This window comes from Elephas maximus, chromosome 20, assembly GCF_024166365.1.
Source record: "Elephas maximus indicus isolate mEleMax1 chromosome 20, mEleMax1 primary haplotype, whole genome shotgun sequence".
Lineage (NCBI taxonomy): Eukaryota > Metazoa > Chordata > Mammalia > Proboscidea > Elephantidae > Elephas > Elephas maximus.
This window is the reverse complement of record NC_064838.1, coordinates 75,400,883-75,421,459: the sequence shown is the minus strand read 5'-3', so window position 1 is coordinate 75,421,459 and position 20,577 is coordinate 75,400,883. Positions and strand designations below refer to the sequence as shown.

The following is a 20,577-nucleotide window of genomic DNA, read 5'->3' as shown; positions in this document are numbered from 1 at the left end:
GTAAATGAAAACACATAACCCAACTCAGATACTGAAGAAGTCAGGAATAACTGGTTTAAACTTGTGTCCAAATTAAGGAAAATTTTTTTTTTCTCAATAGGAAATCTCCAACTTAATGTTTGAATTATATAGGAATAATGTTTTTCAAATATTGAGTTACACACATATATTCCATATATGCTTTCATACTCCCCCCAAAAAAAAAAAAAAAAAACTTGCCATCAAATCGATTCCTACCCGTAGCGGCCCTACAGGACTGAGTAGAACTGCTCCATAGGGTTTCCAAGGCTGTTATCTTTAGGGAAGCGGGCTGCCACATCTCTCACTCACAGGAGGGCTGGTGGGTTCCAGCCGCCAACTTTTCAGTTAGCAACCTAGAATTTAACCACTGCACTACAAGGGCTTTTTAACCAAAAACAAGGAAAAAGAAAGAAATGTTATCAAGTCAATTCTGACTCTTAGTGAACCTGTAGGACAGAGCAGAATCATTCCATAGGATTTCCAAGGAGCAGCTGATGGATTTGAACTGCCGATCTTTTGGTTAGCAGCTGAGCTCTCAACCACACTAACAGGGCTCCAAGGGATTCTTACATACACTTACCAAGATTCTACTACAAGCTAAGTTTTATATGAAGAAAAAGTTTCAAGGTATTAAAGTGACTTGTTCAAGGTCATAAAGGAAAATAAGCAGTTCTCAGAATTTGTCAGAGAGCAAAATTGCCCGTGTTTTTTTTTTTTTTTCTCCCCCCAAAATGTCTTAGACCCACAAGGAAGACATTTAGTCAATGCCTGTGGTTAAACCATGGATATCAGCATAAAAAAGAAAAAAAAAAAACCCTAACTGATTATGTCGTTGTTAGCTGCCATCAAGTCATCTGTGACTTACAGTGACCTCATGCACAACATGGGATCGCACCATAATGATCCGCAGGGTTTTCATTCACTGATATTCTTTAGTAGTTTCCCAGGCCTTCCCTTCTGCTCCATCTTAGTCTGGAAGCTCAGCTGAGACCATTCAGCAGCATTGAAACAAGCAAGCCTCCATGGATAGATGGGTTTGTGGCTGCACATGCCGTGCATCAGCTGGGAAACAACCAGGTCTTCCACTCTGAAGGTGAGATTTCTATCACGGAGCCAGAATGGAACTAGAATTATACAGTTAGAGTTTAGACTCCGAGTCTGCTGCTATTGCCAAATCACCACCTACACCCTTCTCTTTGCATAGAAACCATTTCTCAGTGCATCCTTTCACGTCAACTGTAACCATGGAGCTGAACAGCAGTGTGACTGAGTTCATTCTGTCTGGGTTAACACAGGATGTTCTGAAGGAGAAAATAGTGTTTGTGGTCTTCTTGTTTCTCTACCTTGCAACTCTGTTGGCAAACTTACTTATTGTGATGACCATCGGATACAGTCGGATGTTAGGAGGCCCCATGTACTTCTTCCTTTTCTACTTGTCCTTTGCTGATGCCTGCTACTCAACAACCACAGCTCCCAGGTTGATCATAGATGCTATATCTAAGAAGAAAGTCATCTCCTACAATGAGTGCATGACTCAGATTTTTGCCGCCCATTCTTTTGAGTGCATGGAGATCTCCGTGCTCATACTTATGGCCTTTGATCGCTATGTGGCCATTTGCAAACCCCTGCGGTACACAACCATCATGAGCCAGTGCGTCTGTGATGAATTTTTGAATCTGGCTTGGGTGGGATCTCGCATCCATTCATTAGTACAGATTTTCGTGGTTTTGAAATTACCGTTTTTTGGCCCCAATGTTATTGACCACTATTTCTGTGATGTACAGCCTTTGTTGAAACTTGTCTGCATGGATACTTATGTCATAAATCTACTCATAGTGTTTAATAGTGGGGCCATATGCATGGTGAGTTTTATAATCCTGATCATCTCCTATATTTTCATCTTACGCTCTCTGAGTAACAAGAGTGCAGAAGGAAGAAAGAAAGCCCTCTCTACCTGCACTTACCACATTAGCGCTGTCATCTTATTCTTTGTTCTGTGTATATTCACATATACTCGCCCTCCAATCACATTTCCAGTGGACAAGATGGTGGCTGTGTTTTACACTATTGGGACACCCTTGCTCAACCCTCTGATTTATACTCTGAGGAACACAGACATTAAAAATGCCATGAGAAAGTTATGGTGGGACAAGCTATGACTTGAGGTGGCAAAGAACAGAAGATTCTACTTGTTAATTCTGTCACAATTTAAATAAAATTGGATTGAATGAGAAGAAAAAGTATTCTTATCCTGATGTGGACAATAGCAGTATCTCCCAGAGGTATGTCTGAGGACATTGGTAGAATGAGCACAGACCCATTTTTTTTTGAGCCAATGTCACATAAAGTAACAGAACATCAAGTACGTTAATATTTGTGGCAGTGCAAGCCCACTCCCCACTTGTGTTCTCTGGGGTTATAATCCTTGTTCTCTTGCAGTATGGGAGCCAGATCGTGTTGTGCTCACTCTTTTGTACATTCTGGTTTGAGCTTCGTTCCTCCATGTTTTTCACCCAAGTTTGATAATTTTCCCATAATTTCAGGCTGATTTATTTTGTTGGCAAATAAGTTTTGGCACTACTGAATCTGGTCTTTTCTGGCTCAACAGTCAGTAGGGTAAGGTCACCATGAGAATCTCATAGGAGCATACATATAAGCTAATTAAGCCCCTATTGGTGCTTGGCTCCCTTTTGTAAAATCCTTAAAAAAATAAAAAAGAACATCCTTTTACTTCCCTCTTGAGCACATACAGTGAGCAACTCATGAACTTATATTCAAATAAAGACAATTCCAGTTGTAAGAAATATTAACTGTATTGAGCCATAATTTTTTCCTGTGTGCTGTAATATCATTTTTTTGTTCATCATGTTAATCATTATTCATCCATAAAATTTAGTTCTATATACATTTTTTGTTGAAACTTTAGTCAATGGACACTGCCCACATTTTTTATTAAATTGGTGACAATTTTATAAAATTGTGAGGGTTATATTATAACAATGAACATGTCATGGATGAGATCATATATAATAAATAAAAAAGATAGCAACTGACATATAGAGAGAAAGGGTCAATGTTATAATAATTCATCCAAAGAGAGAAGATATCTATGGAAATGAGATGAGATTCCCTGCTTGGAAATACACGAGTCCTGGTGGTACTGTGTAACTGCCTGTGTACCAATATGACTATACTTATCCATGTACGCTCACTCATATTTTACTTTGGTTGTGCTTTGCTTACTACATCCGTATTTCGTGCCGTATGTGCCATTACCAAAAACAAAAACAAAAAAAACTAGTCTCATAGAAAGCCCTAAAGATTACACAAGAAAACTGCAGGAACTAGTAGAAGAATTTAGCAATGTTGCAAGTTATAAGATTAAAACACAAAAATCAGTTGGGTTCCTCTACACTAACAAAGACTACTCCAAAAAAGAAATCAAGAAAACAAGACCATTAGCCCTAAATAAATAAAATACCTAGGAATTAACCTAACCAGGGACATAAAAGACTTATCCAATGAAAACGATAAAACATTACCACAAGAGACTAAAAGAGACCTAGAAAAATGGAAGGGTACCCTGTGCTCACGGAATGGAAGACCATATAGTGAAAATGTCAATTGTATCTAAAGCAATGTAGAGATAAAATACAATCCTGTTACAAACCTCGACAACATTCTTTACTAAAATGGAAGAACTAATGACTGACTTCATATGGAAAGGAAAGAAACCCTGAATAGCCAAAGCAATATTGAAGAAAAGGAACAAAACAGGAGGCCTTACACTCCCTGATATCAAAATGTACTATGCCGCCACTCTAATCAAAACGGGCTGGCATTTGTTCAGCAATAGATACATAGACCACTGGAACAGAATTGAGAACTCAGAATTAAACCCACCCATCTATGAACAACTGATTTTTGACAAGGAATCAAAGTCCATTCAGTGGGGCAGAAACAGTCTCTTTAATAAATGGTGCTAGCAGAACTGGATACCCACCTGTAGAAAAATTAAACACGCCACACACAAAAATTAACTCAAAATGAATCAAAGAACTAAATATTAAACCTAAAACCATAAAATCCTTGGAAGAAAACTATGGGACCTAATCTTTGGTAAAAATAGGATAACAAACATAATACATGCACAAATAGAAGATGAAATAGAAAATTGGGACCTCATAAAAATTAAAAACTTATGCTCACAAAAAGACTTTATTAAAAGAATAAATAGATAATCTACAGACTGGGAAAAATTCTTTGGAAATGACTTATCCAATAAGGACCTGATCTCTAAATTCTATAGAAAACTGCAACAACTCAGCAACAAAAAGACAAACAGCCCAATCACACAATGGGCAAAGGACATGAACAGAATACTCACTAAAGAGGACATCCAAGCAGTCAACAAACATATGAAAGGATATTCAAGATCATTAACAATTGTTGCTGTTATTAGATGCCTTGTAGTAGGTTCCAACTCATCGGGACTTCTTGTAAAACAAAAGGAAAAACTGCCCTGCCCTGTGCCATCCTCACAATCATTGCTGGGTTTAAGGCCATTGTTGCAGCCTCTTTGTCAATGCATCTCTTTGAGGGTCTTCCTTTTTTTGATGGACCTCTGCTTAAGGTCCTTTTCCAGGGACTGATTCCTCCTGATAACATTATACAGATTTTCCATGACTTTGTTTACAATTCTCACAACTTGTCAGCATTCTCATTATTTCCATTCTGTGTGTTCTGTTTCCATTGGTCTAGCTTCCTTTCCCCTCCTTGAATTCTCATCTTTGCTTTTGGGTAAATGTTGACCATTTTGTCTCATACAGTTGATTGTTTAAGTGACACATTACTCATGGGTGATATTGTTTGTTTTATAAGTCAATCTATTATTTGGCTGAAAAGTGAGCTCCAGGAGTGGCTTCAGTGCCAATTTAAAGGATATCTTAGGGTCAGAGCCTCAGCGGTTTGTCTAGTCTCTATTGGTTCAGTAGGTGTGACTTTTTTTTTTTTCCAGAAATCTGAGTTTTGTTTTACCTTTTTCTCCCATTCTATCTGGGACCTTCTATTGTGTCCCAAGTCAGGATGGTCAGTAGTCATAGCTGGGCCCATCTAGTTCTGGTCTCAGGTTAGAAGAGACGGTGGTTCATTTGGGCTGTTAGTCCTGTGGATTAGTTTCATCTCTGAGTCTTTGTTTTCCTTCGTTCTTTTTTGTTGCAAATGAGTAGAGTTGTATCTTAGATGGGCACTTGCAAGCTTTTAATCCCCCAGACTCCACTTATCAAACTAGAGTGTAGAACATTAACTTTATGAACTATGTTAAGCCAATTGACTGTGTTATCTCACGTGACTTATCATTCTAAGCTTTTTAACACAGTAAACTAATCCTGGGAGTTTTTAGGATATGTCATGTCTAGGAAGTCTCTGTAATTGTGCACCCATGTGCTTTATTATGTATATGGATATATATGCAGCACACACAAACATGGATATACATAGGCCTGCAGACACACCTATACATGCATGTGCATACATCCACATATGCCTTCCCATATACATATATGCATATATATCTACCTACGTGTCATGAATTGAATTATGTCCCCTAAAAAATATCTGTCAACTTTGCTAAGTCATGATTCCCTTGTATGATTGTCTACCATTTAATCATCTGATATGATTTCCCTATGTGTTGTAAATCCCATCACTATGATGTAATAAGATGGATTAACAGTGGTTCTATTGATTAGGTCCATAAGATTAGATAGTGTCTTAAGCCAATCTCTTCTGAGATATAAAAGAGAGAAGTGAGTAGAGAGACAGGGAACCTCATACCACCACGAAAGCAGTACTGGGAGCAGAGTGCATCCTTTGGACCTGAGATTCCATCACTGAGATGCTCCCAGACCAAGAGAAGGCTAATGACAAGAACCTTCTTCCAGAGCCGACAGAGAAAGAAAGGCTTCCCCTAGAGCTGATGCCCTGAATTTGGACTTGTAGCCTACCGGACTGTGAAAGAATAAATTTCTCTTTGTTAAAGCCATCCACTTGTGGTATTTCTGTTATAGCAGCATTAGATGACTAAGACACTTGTTTGTTATAGCATTTACTGAAGTTTTCCCTTTTTCTTGTGTATTTCTCAGTATTTTCATTTACCTTCATCAGGTTGTGCAGATTTCAACAATATTGGTATTGCTTTCCCCATCCACAAAAATAACAAATGTCTACTATCTAGAGGAGGAGCCCCAGTAGCAGAGTGGTTAAGAGCTTGGCTGCTAACCAAAATATCAGCAGTTTGAATCCACCAGCTTCTCCTTAGAAGCCCTAGGGAGTAGCTCTACTCTGTTTTATAGAGTCACTATGAGTCAGAATCGACTTGATGGCAATGGTTTTGGTTTGGACTATCTAGAAAGTGATTCTGTATCCTTCCCTCTCCCATCCCTGGTAACCGTCAAAGAATGTTTCTTTCTGTGTGTATACCTATTCTTGTCTTTTTATTATAATGGAATCATACAATATTTGTCCTTTTGTGATTGAATTATTTCACTCAGCTTAACGTCCTCTAGATTCATCCATGTTATGTTTTGCTGACACATTATTCTTTATACTTGTGTAGGTAGTATTCCATTGTGTGTATGTACAACAATTTGTTTATCCATGCATCTGTTGATGGGCTCTTAGGTTGTTTCCATCTTTTCGGTACTGTGAATAATGCTGCAATGAACAGTGATGTGCATATGTCTATTTGTGTCATTGCTGTTATATCTCTTGGATATATACCTAGGAGTAGAGTTGCTAAATTATCAGGTATTTCTATTTCTAACTTTTTGAGGAAGCACAATACTGTTTTCCACAGTGGTTGTACCATTTACAGTCCCAACAGCAATGTATAAGAGGTCTAATCTTCCCACAACCTCACCAGAATTTATTGTTTTCTGTCTTTTTCATCATTGCCATTTTTGCAGGGATGTCAGATATCTCATTGTACTTTTGATTTACTTCTCTGTAATGGCTAATATCAACATGAGGTTGGTGCAGGGCCAGGCAGTGTTTTGTTCTGTTATACATAGGGTTGCTATGAGTTGGAACCGACTCAACAGCACCTAACGACAGCACAACGGCTAATGATGTGAGCATCTTTTCATGTATTTTTTGGCTATCTGAATGTCCATTCTCTTATCTGAAGTGTCTGTTCACGTCCTTTGACCATTTTTTGATTGCATTGCTTGTCATTTTGTGGTTGAGTTATTGAAGTTTTCTATATATTTTAAAGATTAGACCCTTGTCAGATATGTTGTTGAGAAAGAATTTTTACCAGTCTGTAGGTTCTCTTTTTAATTTTTGTCTTTTGATGAGCATAAGTACTTAATTTTTAGGATGTCTCTGTTACCTAAATTATCTTCTGTTCATGCATTTTTAGTTGTGTTTGATAGGCTATTTATACCAAATATTAAGTTCCCTAGTTTTGCTCCTAAATTATCTTCTATGATCTTTGTAATTTTACCTTTAACATTTAGTCTTTGGTCCATTTTGAGTTAGTTTTTGTGCATGGTGTGAGGTATGGATTCTGTTTCATTTTTGTATAAATGGCTGACCAGTTTTCTCAATGTCATTTGTTAAAGAGACTGTTTCTTTGTTGAAGCTCAACTGCCTGTAGATGGATAAATTTACTTCTGGGTTCTCAATTCCATTTCATTAATCTGTGTGTCTGTCATTGAACCAGTACCAGGTTGTTTGATTCCTATGGTTGTATAGTAACTTTTGAGATTGGGAAATGTGAGGCCTCCTACTTTGCTTTTCTTGTTCACTACTGCTTTAGCCATTCAGGGCCCCTTTCCTTTACACATAAAGTTGAAGATTAATTATTTTCACTTCATTAAAAAATGTTGCAATTTGGATCAGGGTTGCATTATATCTATAGGTCACTTTGGGTACTCTTGACATTTTCACAATGTTAAGTCTTCCAATCCATAAACATGGGATGTTTTTCCATCTATGTAATTCTCTTTTGGTTTCTTGAAGTAGTGTTTTATACTTTTCCTTGTATAAGCCTTTTATGCCCCCTTTTATTCCTAGGTATTTCAGGGGTGTCTTAGTCATCTAGTGCAGCCGTAACAGAAATGCCATAAGTGTGTGTGTCTTTAACAAACAAAATTATTTCCTCACATTTTAGGAAGCTAGAAGTCCAAATTCAGGGTGCTGGTTCCAGGGGAAGGCTTTTTCTCTCTTTGAGCTCTGGAGGAGGATCTTGTCTCTTTTGAGCTTCTGTTCCTGGGCAATATTCATGTGGCTTGGCATTTCATTTCCCCCATCTCTACTTCTCTTCCTTTCTTGTTTAATCTTTTTTGTATCTCTTTTTTTTAAAGAGATTGACTCAAGACATACCCTACACTAACCCTGTATCATTAACATAACAAAGACAACTCATTCTCAAATGGAATTATAACCAAAAAAAAAAAAAAACCCCACATATTTTCTGGGTACACAATTCAATCCATAACATTCCGCCCTTTGGCCTCCAAAAATTCATGTCCTTGCCACATGCAAAAGAAATTCAGTCTATCACATCATGCCATAAGTTTCAAATCACCTCCAAGTTTAAAATCTCATTTCCTGAATCATCTAATTCAAATATGTGTGAGATGTTAGGAATATTCCATCCTGGGGCAAAGTCCTCTTCATCTGCAAACCTGTGAAATCTAGAATACTGGTTATCTGCTTCCAAAATAGAATGTTGGAGTGACAAAAGTTATACATTTCCACTAAACTAGGATAAATTGAAGGGAAAGAATGGATAAAGGGCACCAAGCAAGTCCAAATCCCAGCAAAATTAATTACATCAGCTCTTTTTTTTTAGTTTTCTCAAACCTTTAAAATAATCCTCTGGATTCTGAGACCATCTGGGTAATGGCCCACCCTCCAGACTCTAGGTGTTGGCACACCGTCTGTATTCTGGTTGGAGTACCCTAGGCCCTGGATTTCAGCTCTGCCTTCCAAGCCAACTGGGATGGCAACTGTACTCCCTTGGTTTTTGGCAGCTCCATTTTCCTAGTGCATCTGAATGGTGACCCCCACCCCTCGACTCTGGCAGGCTCCATTCTTCTACCCCTTGAGCATGGTGATCCCATTCCCACAGCTTTGAGTAGTGGCCCCATCCCCCTGGTACACCTTAATGGCAGCCCCATACACTGGAACTGAGCTAGCAAAGATTTGGCTCTTTGAAATCTAAGAGGTTGTGACCCCACACTTTAAGATCCAGGAGACCTTGGGTCCAACCTTTGAAACTAAGAAGGCTCTGCTTCCTGTGATCTTTCCAGCAGTTCTGCAGGTCTCTGAGCTGCTCTAGGGATGGTCCTTTTCTTTTCTTGGAGGACAACAGTTGTGGTTACTTTAGCTTGTTTCCAACCTGTAGAATTCCAAGTGACAGACAATGTTCCTTCCTTTTGTCTTTGTCCCTTTCAGTCTAAGATAACGTGTTTTCTGCTGTGGTAGTTGGTCAGATCCATCAGTAACAGACTTAATCTCTTTTAAAAAAGATTGTGTAGCCATGTGCTTGGTGAACAATCTAGGACATGTTCCTTAGTTTGTACAACAGAATTTTCCAAATCTTTAAGTTTTGTTTTCATTTTACGTAGTTCATTTTTAAGTCCATGTCCTTCCTATTGCATTCTACTATAAGCAGCAAGAAGAACCACTTGGCTTGCTTAGAAATCTCATCAGCAGATATCCAAGTTCATTACTTACAAGTTCTACCTTCCACCAAACATTTGGACATAATTCAGACAAGTTCTTTGCCACTGCATAAAAAGTATCACCCTTCGTCCACTGTCCAATCACATGTTCATCGTTTTCTTTTGATGTCTCACCAGAAGCACACCTAACGTTCACATTTCTAACAACATTCTTCTGCTGGAGCCATATGTATTCTCTTAGATGATAGAAGCTTTCTCTATAGTTCTCCTCACTTCCTCCTGAGCTCTCACCTGAATTTCTTTTGAGGTCCCTAATACTACCAACAGTCTTTTCAAGGCAATATAGGCTTTTACTATTAGGCACCTTAAAACTCTCCCAGCCTCCACCCATCATGCAATTCCAAAGCCACTTCCTCGTTGTAGGTATTTGTTACAGCAACACCTGCACTTCTAGTTACCAAATATTGCACCCCGATACCAAATTTTGTTTTAGTTATCTAGAGTTGCTACAACAGAAATACCAAAGGTGGGTGGCATTAACAAACAGAAATTTATTTTCTCATGCTTTAGGAGACTAGAAGTCTGAATTCAGGGTGCTGGCTCTAGGGAAAAGCTTTCTTTCTCTGTCAGCTCTGGAGGAAAATTCTTGTCTCTTCTGAGCTTATCTCCTGGGCAATCTTCACGTGGCTAGGCATCTCACTTCCCCCATCTCTGCTTCTCTTGCTTGATTGTTTAATCTCTTTTATATCTCTGCACCCTACCCTAATCCTGTCTAATTAGCATAACAAAAAAATCCATTCCCATATGAAATTATAAACACAGGCATAGAGACTTGGATTTATAACACATACTTTTGGGGAACACAATTCAGTCCACAACAGGGCCCTATTGTAAATGGTATTGTTTTCCTTTCAGAGTTCTCTTTGTCAGTATAGAGGAACCCAACCAATTTTTGTGTTTATCTTATACCTTGCCATTTTGCTGCATCTTTCTTGTGGATAATATTTTGAGCTTTATAATTCTTAGAGCAAGGCTAAGTATCTATAAAAAGAGAAACCCAGTGATACAGTGGGTTAACATATAGGAATTTTATTCATCTTGATAGAACAGTCCCATGTAAATGGCCCTGGATGGAAGGGCAGTACCTCTTCTCTTTTTCATTACAAGACCCAGGTTACTTCCAAGCAGTTGCTCGGTCACCTCCTAGAACTTTTATGTTCAAAGTGTGATCCACCTGCAAGCATCATTGGCATCACCTGGGAGCATATTAGAAACGCAGAATTCTGGACCAACTACAGACCTTGTTATTAGTTGTTAGGTTGTATCGAGTTGGATCCAACTCATAGTGACACTATATAGAACTGACCGTAACACTGCTTGGTCCTGTGTCATCCTCACAATTTTTGTTATGTTTGAGCCCATTGTTGCAGCCACTGTGCTAACTCATCTCATTGAGTGTCTTCCTTTTTTTCTTTGACCCTCTGTTTTGTAAAGCAGGATGTCCTTCTCCATGGATTGGTCCCTCCTAATAACATGTCCAAAGTAAATGAGACAAAACCTCACCATCCTCGCTCCTAAGGAGCATTCTGGTTGTACTCCTTCCAAGACAGATTTGTTCTTTCTTCCAGCAGTCCTTGGTATATTCAATATTCTTTGTCAACACCATAATTCAAAGCCGTAAATTCTTCTTCAGTCTTCCTTAGTCATTGTCCAGCTTTCACATGCACATGAGAATATTGAAAACACCATGGTTTGGGCCAGGCGTGCCTTAGTCCTTAAAGTGACATCTTTGCTTTTTAACACTTTAAAGATTTCTTTTGCAGCAGATTTGCCCAATAAAATACATCACTTGATTTCTTGACTGCTGTTCCCATGAGTGTTGATTGTAGATCCAAGTAAAATGAAATCCTTGACAACTCTAATATTTTCTCCATTTATCATGATGTCATTTATTGTTCTAGTTCTGAGGATTTTTGTTTTCTTGATGTTGAGGTGTAATCCATACTAGTTGCTGTGGTCTTTGAGCTTCATCAGTTAGTGCTTCAAGTTCTCTTTGTTTTCAGCAAGCAAGGTTGTGTCATCTGCATATTGCAGGTTGTTAAAGAGTCTTCCTCCAATCCTGGTGCTGCATTTTTCTTTGTATAGTCTGGCTTCTTGGATTATTTACTCAACATACAGATTGAATAAGTGTGGAGAATGGATACAATACGGATGCACAACTTCCCTGAAACCACAAAGATTCCCCTTGTTCTGTTCAAAGGACTGCCACTTGGTCTATGTACAGGTTCTTCACATGCAAATTAAGTGTTTTGGAATTCTTATTCTTCACCATGTTATCCAAAAGTTGTTATGATCCACACATTCGAATGCATTTGCAGAGTCAGTAAAACACAGACCCAGTGAATCGTAATTTAAATTTTTACCCTAGTTGATTCATATGTACATTATAGTTTGAGAAGAATTACCCTACAGCACTATCATCTATAGCAGTAAACCCCCCCCCCCCGGTTTTAGGTATCAAGAAGGGAAAATAAGCTTGAGGAGTACACAGATAAAATTTGCTATTTCAGGCTGGAAGTTACACATATTTCTTCTGTTTACGTCCAATTAACTGCACCTAGCTGCAAAGGGGGCTAGGGAAAGTGAGGTCTTCCTGGGTGATCATGCACCTAGGTATCACCTATTACTGCAGAGGAAGGAGAGAGTGGATTCACAGAAGCATGAACTCCCCATTAATCCTAGGTAGCAGTAATAAAATAAAAACCCCTACCTTTAGAGTTCACATCATAATGGATAATGCTATTTCATAAAACCCAATAAGAAGTCCATGGTTTTTATGCATTCCCAGGATTAGTAAAAATTGTGTGAATATTACTCAGACTAGTGATTACCAGTTTTTTTTTTGTTTTTTTTTAATGAGACTATTTTGCTACGGCTGCTAACAATGGCACTGGGTTTTTGGGCTAACCAAAGGGTCAGCAGTTCGAATCCTCCAGGTGCTCCTTGGAAACTCTATGGGCCAGTTCTACTCTGCCCTGTAGGGTCATTATGAGTTGGAATTGACTCAACGACAATGGGTTTGGTTTGAGTTCTACACCACCTTAAAAAAAAAAAAAAATTCTTTGGCGTTGATTTCGACTCATAGAGACCTTACAGGACAGATTAGAACTACCCCACAGGGTTTCAAAGGGTGTAAATTTTTGCAGAAACAGACTTCTACATCTTTATCCTGTGGAATGGCTGGTGAGTTTGAACTGCTGACATTTGATTAGCGGCCAAGTGCTTCACCACTGTACAACCAGGACTCCTTTACAGCACCCTACCCTCCGTTTTTCATTCTAACTCTCCTCGCCAACTATGATGGTTAAGGTTGTGTGCGAACTTGGCCGGGCCATGATTCTTAGTAATTTGATAGTTGAGTGATGATGTGATCACTTCCATGATGAGATTTGATGTTATGTGATCACCTCCATGATAGGATCTGGTGTGAGTGGTCAATCACCGGAAGGGTAGTTTTCTTGTGCGTGTGACCATCACAGAATGGATATTCTGGCAAGGCTTTTGGGCTTTTATTGGTTCCGGATCCTGCAGCTGGCTTCTATTTATCAGATCTCGAGGACATACAGCCACAACAATCTCCAACCACATCTCCATTATTTCCATCTTGCTTCTGCTGGTGCCCAACTCTTTTAATTCTTTTTTCCCATTGTGACATATAAACCACTATTCCTGCCAATGTTTTGCATGACACCAGCCATGCTCCTGCCTAGGAATGGTTGCGCAGGTTGCTCCCACTGTCCTAATTATTCTTCCCGCAAATATTTGTGTGGCTTGCCCCTCACTTCCTTCAGTATCATATTCAAAGTTGGTGTGTTTTTTTCTTTTCAGAAAATCAATGCTAAAGTAATCTTTAAATAAAATTTATTTTACTTAATTTGTCTTGTGTTACTTGTAAATTTAAATCCTTCTGTCATTTTCCTTTTTTTACCAACTCAAAAATGTTTTAGAAGTTATAGAAAATAAATTTCTGTTATATATTTTACTAATATTATTAGGGTTAATAGTAATTATTATAGTTAACAGTAATGTTTTCCATATTAGGAAAGTAAGAGAAGTTAATAAACTTGTCTGAAGTCACATAAACATAAGCAATGGAGTCAGAGAATTCAATTACATCACACCTACTTGAGATTTGCCTACCATTTGAAAAGATTTTACTTAAAAGAGAAGGCCTCTGGTAACCTTCTTTGGTAACTTTTAGTGGTCTACATATCAATGTGAGTTTGAAAGTGTGCTTGTTCCTTACAGTAGGGTGTGTGGGTGAAGTGGGGCAGAGATGTGGCCACATGAACACTCGGCAACTGAAATTGGAGGTGTACCTTAGGAAAAATGAAGCAGAGAGGAGGGCTCTGAGGACAAAATCTGGCTGCTGACAACCTTGTCTGGGATTAATTGTACCTAAAAAAAAAGAAAAAAAATTTTTTTTTTCTTTTTTTTATGGTTTGCCGTGCTGCTGGGCTAACTGTGCTAAGGAGCTCATTGAGCCATTCCTTTAGCTTGGATGGGGAGGAATGTAGTCCTTGGCCTCTGGAGGCTGAAATGCAGTTCTGGGCATTTGTGAACTTTTATGAAAACCCTATAAATATCTGAAGGAATAAGACATGCTTAATTCATGTGTTTTGTCAGGGAGTGTTTTGAGGCTAGTAGAACTGACGTTAGAAAATTTCTACCATAGAATAATGAGAATATTTTTTGTGTTAGAAAATTTTAAGGGTAGAAATAAGAAACTTAAAAAAAAATTTCTCCTTCTAGCATTACAGACCCTTTTGTAGAGTCTAATTCAGGCCTTCTAGGAAGAGTTGGCTACCTGTGGGGCATCTTCTCTTCTGATAGCTCCTTCAACAGAAAGCCAGAGTGGACCTATCTCAAGTACAATTTGCATGTTGCAATGCACTGCAATGGTTAATTTTCAAAGTAGATCAAAATTGAAAAAGAGAAGACTATGAGCTCGCCATTGAATGTTATCTTTTTGCTTAAAAGAAAAAAGGTAGGTTTTTCAAGCCCTAGTGAAATATATCCTTTTCTTGTCTCCCATTTCCGGGCTGTTTCTGTATGATTTTCCAACACTGCCCCATTTTTTAGGACAGTTACCATCATCTGGTTATTTTGAGAAACTTGAAGTTCCAGGAACATATTTCCCACAGTGATGGGAAGGTTCTCATGTGTCAGGGGCCCTCAGCTTCTACTGGCTTTTGCTTGGTGCATCCCTGCCTCTGAGGCTATTTCTGATTAAAAAAAAAGGGGGGGGGAGGGAGTGAAAAAAATTCTTCCCAGGCACCAAGACCAAACTGACAGAATAGCCTATCTTCAGACTATTTGCAAGGTTTAAGTTTGGGAAAAGCATGGGAATGCATGAGTGAATACAAATGTTGGGTGTTTAGAGCCCACTGTCACCCATTCTTATGGACCAAAACCACACCTACTTCTGGAGTTGGAGAAAAGGATAACATGAGGCATGGAAAAGGGAGAAGAAATCTCTTTAATAAAATCCTGGGATAGACTATTTAATCCCTAACATGGTTCTTTGCTCACCCTTGCTTGCCTTACGGATTTTTCCCTGTCTCATCCCACTCTGTTCCTTCTTCCTTCTCTTATTCACAATGACTTACTTTTCCCCTTTTGATCTGACTCTTTCCATTATCTCCTCACTACCCCCTCCTCAGTATTATTTTTCAAATACAGACATAACTTACTGATCTCTTTGTTTCATGCACCCTGGAATTTCCAACCATGAACACGCCAGCAACTTATGGTTTCTGGGCTTTGTGTTGGCTCTATCTGGATGGCTGGAGTTTGATGTTTTGCATGGCCACCTGGGGTGAAGTGTTAGAAAAAGAATACCATGCAGACCAAAGACTTTGGTTTTGGTCCTGGATTTACTCTAACTGCTCTCTTCTGAACTCTGCCTCCCAGCTTAACACAAAGTGCACAAAATAGAACAAAGCCAACTTGCCTTACTTAACTCACAAGATATTTTAAAATCAATGAACAAAAGATGTTAAAGCAAAAACGAGAGAAGAATATAATCAGGGACAGCATGATTCAATAAGCATTTAGTTTTGGGCTGTGGAAGGCCACAAGCAAGAGAATGACTAGGGGGAATCCAGATAGGCTTCTTTGAGAAGGTGACATTTGAACTGGGTACTCTCTCCACAGGTAGAAATGGAAAGTTTAGGTTGTAGCAGAGGAGGGGGTGTTCAGCTGCTGTCAGATGTAAAAAAATTGGAATGAGATGGCCTGAGTATATTAATAAGGAACAACAAGTGTCAGGCTTGGCTGGAGCATACATTGGCAGAAGTCCTGGGAAGAAAAGTGAAAAGCAAGATTCTGTCACAGAGTTGGAGGGCTTGAAAGCCATGATGAGCATCCCAGCCATTAGATTATAAAATCATAGTAAACATTTTATTATATTTATGACTCACCACAGTCTTTTGAATGCCCACTTTGTCTTTTAAGGGATGACAAGAAGATAAAAAGAGGGAAAAGAGAGAAAGAATGAGGAGAGGAGGGGATAGCTGAATTTAAGACCTTTTTTTCCCCCTGTTTAGAGACATAGAGAGCTCATCTCAATAAAAGCCTGTGAGAATCCGCTTAAAGAATTCCAGAACTATCCACTTTATTAAATCCCAGTCTGCATGTTTGTTCCACGTGAGTTAATCGTTCTCACAATAAAAATTTACACAAGTGTAGCCAATATATACTGTTTTTATTTCATCTAATTGTGTGAGACTTATGCGTGAAAAGATTCTTGTGTTAAAGTTGTCAGGAAAATTATTTTCTTGAGCCCCCTTAGTGGAAATAATGATATTCATGCTTAGACATAAACTTACTTGACCAAGGTCAAGTGACATTTTAATGGCATAGACAAGATTATAATTCATCTCTCTCTGCTCCCTATGTGTTTTTTGCCTCCCACAGAGATGAGTTGAGAGCTAGCATTTTTGACCCTTCTTTAAGAAAGGAAGGGACAAGTCTGAGCCACTGATGAGTCATATTCGGGATAACTGAGGAGCCAGTCTTTATTTTGTTGAGGCTACAGCGAATCCAGTCCCTGGGTGGTGCATAGGTTTTGATCTTGTCTCATAACCTAAAGGTTGGCAGTTTAAACCCACCCAGCAACACCATGGAAGAAAGCCCTGGTGAACTGCTTCTGTGAAGATCACAGCCAAGAAAAGCCCAGGGAGCAGTTCTACTCTGTAACACATGGGGTCGTCATAAGTCTGAATGAACTCCATGGCAATGGGTTTCGTTTGGCCATTTAGAGTGAATCCACTTGAACTCTTTTTACTGAGTTTCTAAGTGCAGGGAACAGAAAGCAAGTCTTCAGTAAGACTCTGGGATCTTGAAGATAGGCACTTTGTTACAGCAAAGCTCAAAGTCCAAGTGGACTAAATTCAGTTAAAAAAAGAAAAAAGCTAAATTCCATTAAACAACTCGGAGTGCTTTTTGTTATTAGGTGCCTAATAAATATTAATAGAAGGTGTTGTTAAGATTTTTATGCCTTCAGATTTTCTACTTTGCCAATAGAAAATGATCAGAACTTTATAACCTGGCTTTTATGGCCTTCGGCTATGAGGGCAACTTACTTTTCCAACTTTTCTACCACAGCTTTTGAGTCTGACTAAACTAGAGGGTTCATATCGATCTATTTTCCTGATAGCATGTGCCTTATCATCACCATGAAACCTTTCATTTCATTTTTTCTTATCTAAATGTCCTCATTCCTTTGCTTTTTATCCCAGATTGTTCACTACCAAGATCCCTACTTTGTTTCTACTTTCCTCTCATTGTGGGCCCATTGTATTGATGCTATTACATAATTTTGATTCATTTTTCTCTTTTTATTTATTAAAGATATTTAGAACTCACCATCCTAGCTTCTGATCATTATAAGAAAACTATTGTCATCCACAGTGCTGATATGATTTCAGCCACTCAACAGAGGAACTTAATATTTTAATACAGTGGTACAGCTTTATTATGGGTAGATAAAAAATTTAAATTAATGTTTTTGAAAAATTAAGAATATCTCTTGTAAATCCAGTAGTGATATTCGTAATGAAAATAACTACTCTTATTTTGGGTACTGAGTACTTGCATCTAATAACTTAAATAAGTGTCAAATTATTTAATCTTCATAACAACCTTAAAGAGTGTATTATTTTATTATTTCTGTTTTACAGATGAAGGAAGTAAATCACAGAGATATCAAGGAACTTGTTAAGTGTCACACCTCTGATGAAGAATGGGGCAAGGTTTCAATCTAGGCAACGTGGCTTCAGACTCTACGTATTGACCACTGTGCTAACACACCTCTCAGTTCTAAGTTTTGAATGTTTGCATTTGATAGAACATGGTTTGGAATATGGATCTCTCCACTTAAACTTATAGCTTACTTCTTACATAATTTTGAGTTCTTCTCTGCTCAATCTATCCTTGAAAAAAATCTGTGCTTTTCTCTCTGTATATGGTTTCTTCTCTTCTAATATGTGTTGCATAATGCCTTACTTTATCAGTGATCTCCAAATAAAGTTTTTAGAAGAAATATTCTGGAGAATTCAGGATAAAGGATGATATATATGAGTAAAAACAATACTTAAGTTATTGGAATATTAGAAGTTATATGCAAGTCAAACTTGTAAGTAGAGAAGTGCAATATTCTATGTTGAAGCTAAGGGGATAAGTTCAAAAGAACGATAAAGAGTAATTTCCCTCTATTATGCCAACCAAAAGTTTAGCTGTGGATTGAATTGTGTCCTACCAAAATATGTGTTGTAAATCCTAACTTCTATTCCTGTGGTTACCATCCCATTTGGGCATGTGTTGTCTTTGTTATGTCAATGAGACAGAATTAGTGTTGGTTGTGTCTTGAGTCAATCTTTTTTGAGATATAAATAAACAAGATTAAACAAGAAAGCTAGAAGCAGAGATGGGGAAGAAAGATGCCAAGCCACATGATCACCCAGGAGCAGAAGTGCAAAGGGACAAGGACCTTCCTTCTAGCTGACTGAGAGAGAAAACCTTCTTCTAGGGCTAGCACCTTGAATTCAAACTTCTGGTCCCCTAAACTGTGATAAAATCCATTTCTGTTTGTTAAAGACATCCATGTATGGTAACTGTCATAGCAGCACTAGATAACTAAGACAAGCATTATCCAGCCATTTGTTATGTCATGAACATCAGTGAAGCTCACATCTTGACCATGAGAAGCATAGATGATAGGTTGTCAAAATGGATTCGTTTTAAAGCATATTCCACTCAAGATTCTAAATGGCCAGGGATAGTAGACACAAAAATGAGTCAACAGAACTGAAAATATGTTCTTCAAAAGGAATTTTCCAACAATGTTATTGCTCAGTTATATTTGAATGTATTTTTCAAAGCAAGTAGATAAGACACGTAATGCATGAAATATATATACATATATAAGTGTGAGTGTAGACCCTTCTTTAAATTCTCATAACTCAGAATAAGGTAGGGCAGATATTGGTACTTCCTTTTTCACATGAAGACCAAGTTTCAAAGCAGTTAAGTCACTAATCCAGGGAAAGACAAAACAAGTTCTGTAGTTCTCAGTTTGGGTAAAAATCAAAGCTTCTGAAGGATATATATATATTTTTTTACTTTATTCGCAAAATACAAAAGTGTTGAGCCAATCAGTCAGTTTCAGAATCAATAGATAAATCTGGGAGAGCCAGATTTTGCATCTGTAGATTTACAAAGATTCCTGGGGAATTTTGGTGCACACCAAAGGCAATTGAAGGTAACAAAACATGGAACAGAGCAAATGAATTCAGAGTTTAGCCAAATGATCTTCCCAGTATATCACTTTTTTCTTCTCTCTGGAGATTAAGCCTTTGTCAGCTTCATCCCACCTACAGCCACTGACATGGCAATGAATAACAGTGTGACTGAATTCATTCTGTTTGGGTTGACCCAGGATGCTGAACAGCAGAAAGCAATATTTGGGATCTTCTCAATTCTTTACCTTTTGACTCTGCTGGGGAACTTTCTCATTGTGGTGACTATTAAGACAAGTCATACTCTTGGGAGTCCCATATACTTCTTCCTATTCTACCTGTCCTTTGCTGATGCCTGCTTTTCTACAACTATGACACCCAGATTGATTGTGGATGCTCTGTCTCAGAAGAAGACTATTGCCTACCTTGAGTGCATGACTCAGGTCTTTGCAGTCCATTTCTTTGGGTGTGTGGAGGTATTTGTGCTCATCCTCATGGCTTTTGATTGCTATGTGGCCGTTTGTAAGCCACTGCGATACACAACCATCATGAGCAGGCGTGTCTGTGGCATGCTGGTGATTCTGGGCTGGGTGGGATCTTGTATCCGTTCTTCAGCACAGATTTTCTTGGCTTTGAAATTGCCCTTCTGTGGCTCCAATGTGATTGACCACTATTTCTGTGACTTGCAGCCCCTGTTGAAACTTGCCTGCGTGGATGCTTATGTGATAAATTTGCTAGTTGTTTCCAATAGTGGGGCCATATGCATGGTGAGTTTCATGCTCTTTCTTATATCCTATGTTGTCATTTTATACTCTCTGAGAAACCACAGTGCAGAAGGAAGGCGAAAAGCTCTTTCAACCTGTACCTCCCATTTCATTGTGGTTGTCATATTTTTTGGTCCATGTATATTCATATACACATGCCCACCAACTACATTTCCAATGGACAAGATGGTGGCTGTGTTTTATACAATTGGGACACCCTTGCTCAACCCTCTGATCTATACACTGAGGAATGCAGAAGTGAAAAATGCCATGAAAAAGTTATGGTGTAGCAAATTATGA

At 38.4% G+C, this 20,577-nt stretch overlaps 2 protein-coding genes across 2 annotated transcripts; both read left to right on the top strand.

Annotated features, from left to right (window-relative positions):
• The first annotated feature begins 1,265 nt into the window (after positions 1 to 1,265).
• Positions 1,266 to 2,180, top strand: LOC126063947 (olfactory receptor 4C11-like). The gene has a single exon (XM_049862487.1). The coding sequence runs from the start codon at positions 1,266 to 1,268 to the stop codon at positions 2,178 to 2,180; it is 915 nt and encodes a 304-aa protein (XP_049718444.1).
• A 17,482-nt stretch (positions 2,181 to 19,662) lies between these two features.
• Positions 19,663 to 20,577, top strand: LOC126063945 (olfactory receptor 4C11-like). The gene has a single exon (XM_049862486.1). It carries the CDS (start codon positions 19,663 to 19,665, stop codon positions 20,575 to 20,577), a length of 915 nt encoding a protein of 304 aa, XP_049718443.1.